This window comes from Eimeria mitis, genomic scaffold, assembly GCF_000499745.2.
Source record: "Eimeria mitis Houghton genomic scaffold, Emh_scaff982, whole genome shotgun sequence".
Classification (NCBI taxonomy): Eukaryota; Apicomplexa; class Conoidasida; order Eucoccidiorida; family Eimeriidae; genus Eimeria; species Eimeria mitis.
In genome coordinates this window covers 1640-4139 of record NW_013577220.1, presented here as the reverse complement: position 1 = coordinate 4139, position 2500 = coordinate 1640, and the positions used below count along the sequence as shown (strand labels likewise).

At 47.5% G+C, this 2500-nt stretch overlaps 2 protein-coding genes across 2 annotated transcripts in view; one reads left to right on the top strand and one right to left on the bottom strand.

Annotated features, from left to right (window-relative positions):
• Positions 1-1504, top strand: part of EMH_0026670 (uncharacterized protein) — a gene marked incomplete at both ends in the record, with an annotated part of 6256 nt that extends 4752 nt beyond the window's left edge. Inside the window, 4 exons of the mRNA XM_013502653.1 lie at positions 1-211; positions 467-556; positions 867-925; positions 1325-1504. The exon at positions 1-211 is cut by the window's left edge and continues 179 nt beyond it. Of these exons, the coding sequence (XP_013358107.1) occupies positions 1-211; positions 467-556; positions 867-925; positions 1325-1504 (540 nt within the window). The remainder of the gene's footprint in view (positions 212-466; positions 557-866; positions 926-1324) is intronic.
• A 118-nt stretch (positions 1505-1622) lies between these two features.
• Positions 1623-1934, bottom strand: EMH_0026660 (uncharacterized protein; the record flags this gene model as incomplete). The annotated part of the gene is made up of 1 exon (XM_013502652.1): positions 1623-1934. The coding sequence occupies one exon, from the start codon at positions 1932-1934 to the stop codon at positions 1623-1625; it is 312 nt and encodes a 103-aa protein (XP_013358106.1).
• Positions 1935-2500: the final 566 nt, after the last annotated feature.

The window sequence follows — 2500 nt, the reverse complement described above, 5'->3', positions numbered from 1 at the left end:
TCGTCTTCTGCAGCAGCAGGCGCAGCAGCAGCAGGCGAGGGGCAGCAGCAGCAGACATCTTCTTACCCGAGCAGCAGCAGCAGCAGCAGCAGCAGCAGCAGCAGCAACAGCAGCAGCAGGGTTTGTACACCAAGAGGAGATATATACTACCCCTTATCTATCCCTTCTGAGCGAGTGTCTCTATCAATGGAGCTGATGATGCAGGCCCTAAGTGCAGCAGCAGCAATGGTATATTAGGGTTTAGGGTTTAGGGTTTAGGGTTTAGGGTTTAGGGTTTAGGGTTTAGGGTTTAGGGTTTGAGGGAAAGACTGCTGTTGTGTGTAGGGTGTATTTCGGTGGTTTCTCCTCTGCAACCCCCTAAACCCTAAACCCCAAACCCCAAACCCTAAACCCTAGACCCTAAACCCTAAACCCTAAACCCTAAACCCTAAACCCTAAACCCCGATGGCGTGTGTTTCTGGTGCAGGGACAAGGAGACACCGCAGGAGGAGACAGCAGCAAAAGGAGACAGTTGTTTTCTGTCTCTTCTCTGCTGCGAGTGAGGAGGCCGCTGCAGGTCACCACAGCTCTTATGGATTCATATATGTATGTACAAATAGAAAACTCTACAGGTATGTCGAGGGTTTAGGGTTTAGGGTTTAGGGTTTAGGGTTTAGTGTCTAGGGTTTAGGGTTTAGGGTTTGGGGTTTAGGATGGAGCTGCTGGATTTCGTGCTGCTGCTGCTGCTTTTATTGGGCTTCTGCTGCTGCACAAGCAGAGACCGCCAAGCTCCAATTCTTTAGGGTTTAGGGTTTAGGGTTTAGGGTTTGGGGTTTAGGGTTTAGGGTTTAGGGTTTAGGGTTTAGAGTTTTGTGTTTCTTCTGTAGACTCGATTCCGGTCGTTGTAGAAAATGTCATTCTAAGGAGCGTCAACTCCAATGCACAAGTGAGGGTTTAGGGTTTAGGGTTTAGGGTCTAGGGTTTAGGGTTTAGGGTTTAGGGTTTAGGGTTTAGGGTTTGACGCCGCATATCTTCTGCCAGCTATGGGCTACCAGATAGATAGAGAGCTAGCTAGCTAGCTAGCTAGCTAGCTAGCTGTATATTTATATATCTAGCTAGCTGTCTATCTATCTGTCTAGCTAGCTGTCTCCCTAGCTAGCTAGCTAGCTAGCTAGCTAGCTAGCTAGCTACTCGAACGTCAGACGGCGGGCGTAGACAGCAGCAGTAACAAACTCAGCTCCTGCTGCTACTGCTGCTGCTGCTGCTGCTGCTGCTACTGCTGCTGCTGCTGCTGCTGCTGCTATTGCTGCTGCTGCTGCTGCTGCTGCTGCTGCTGCTGCTGCAGGGGGACCTGCCAGTGACTCTGCTTCCTCGCGAGCAGTACAGTGTGCTGCTGCGGCTTGATGAGGCCTTTCTCTCGTGGGGGGCCCCCCACTGGGGGCCCCCCGCTGCTGACAGCAGCAAGTGGGGGGGCCCCCAGGGTACAGGAGCGAAGGCTGTGCTGCCTTTGTGTCTCAAATGGTGAGGGTTTAGGGTTTACGAGGGTTTAGGGTTTATTAGGGTTTAGGGTTTATTAGGGTTTATTAGGGTTTACGAGGGTTTAGGGTTTGTTAGGGTTAGGCCTGCACTGTGCTCCTTCCGTCCTACATAGTTTCTGCTGCTGCATGTCCTGCTGCTGTTCCTTCTGCTGCCTTTGCTGCTGCTGCTGCTGCTGCTGCTGCTGTTGCTCCTGTTGCTGCTGCTGCTGCTCTTGCTGTTGCTGCTGCTGCCGTTGCTCCTTTTGCTGCTGCTGCTGTTGCTGCTGCTGCTTTTGCTGTTGCTGCTGGTGTTGCTACATCTCCTGCTGCTATTCCTGCTATTCCTCCTCCTCTCCCTACTCCTACCCCTGCTGCTACTCCTGCTGCTGCTGCTGCTGCTGCTGCTGCTGCTGCTGCTGCTGCTGCTGCTGCAGGCATGTGGCGGACAGCGAGGGCCCTTCTGTGTGGTCTCAGTTTGGGGCGGAGTGTCAGCTCCCCCACCGCTCGCCCCTTCAGGTCACTAACTTTTGTCTCCTTTTCTGTCTCCTTTTGTCTCCTTTTTGTCTCCTTTTCTGTCTCCTTTTGTCTCCTTTTTGTCTCCTTTTTGTCTCCTTTTGTCTCCTTTTCTGTCTCCTTTTCTGTCTCCTTTTGTTTCCTTTTTGTCTCCTTTTGTCTCCTCTTCTGTCTCCTTTTTGTCTCCTTTTCTGTCTCCTTTTCTGTCTCCTTTTGGTGTCTCTCTGCCTGTCTCCATTTGTCCCTATTTGTCTCTTTCTTCTTTTTATTTATATTATATTAATTAATATTTATTTATTTATTTTATTTATTTTATTTATTTGTGTTTGTTGGTGTTTAGTAGATTTATATTATATAATTACTATAAATATAATTATACTATAAATATATATAATTAATATAAATAAATATTTATTTATTTTATTTATTTATTTTATTTATTTTATTTATTTATTTTATTTATTTGTTTTTGTTTTTCTTTATTAGATAAC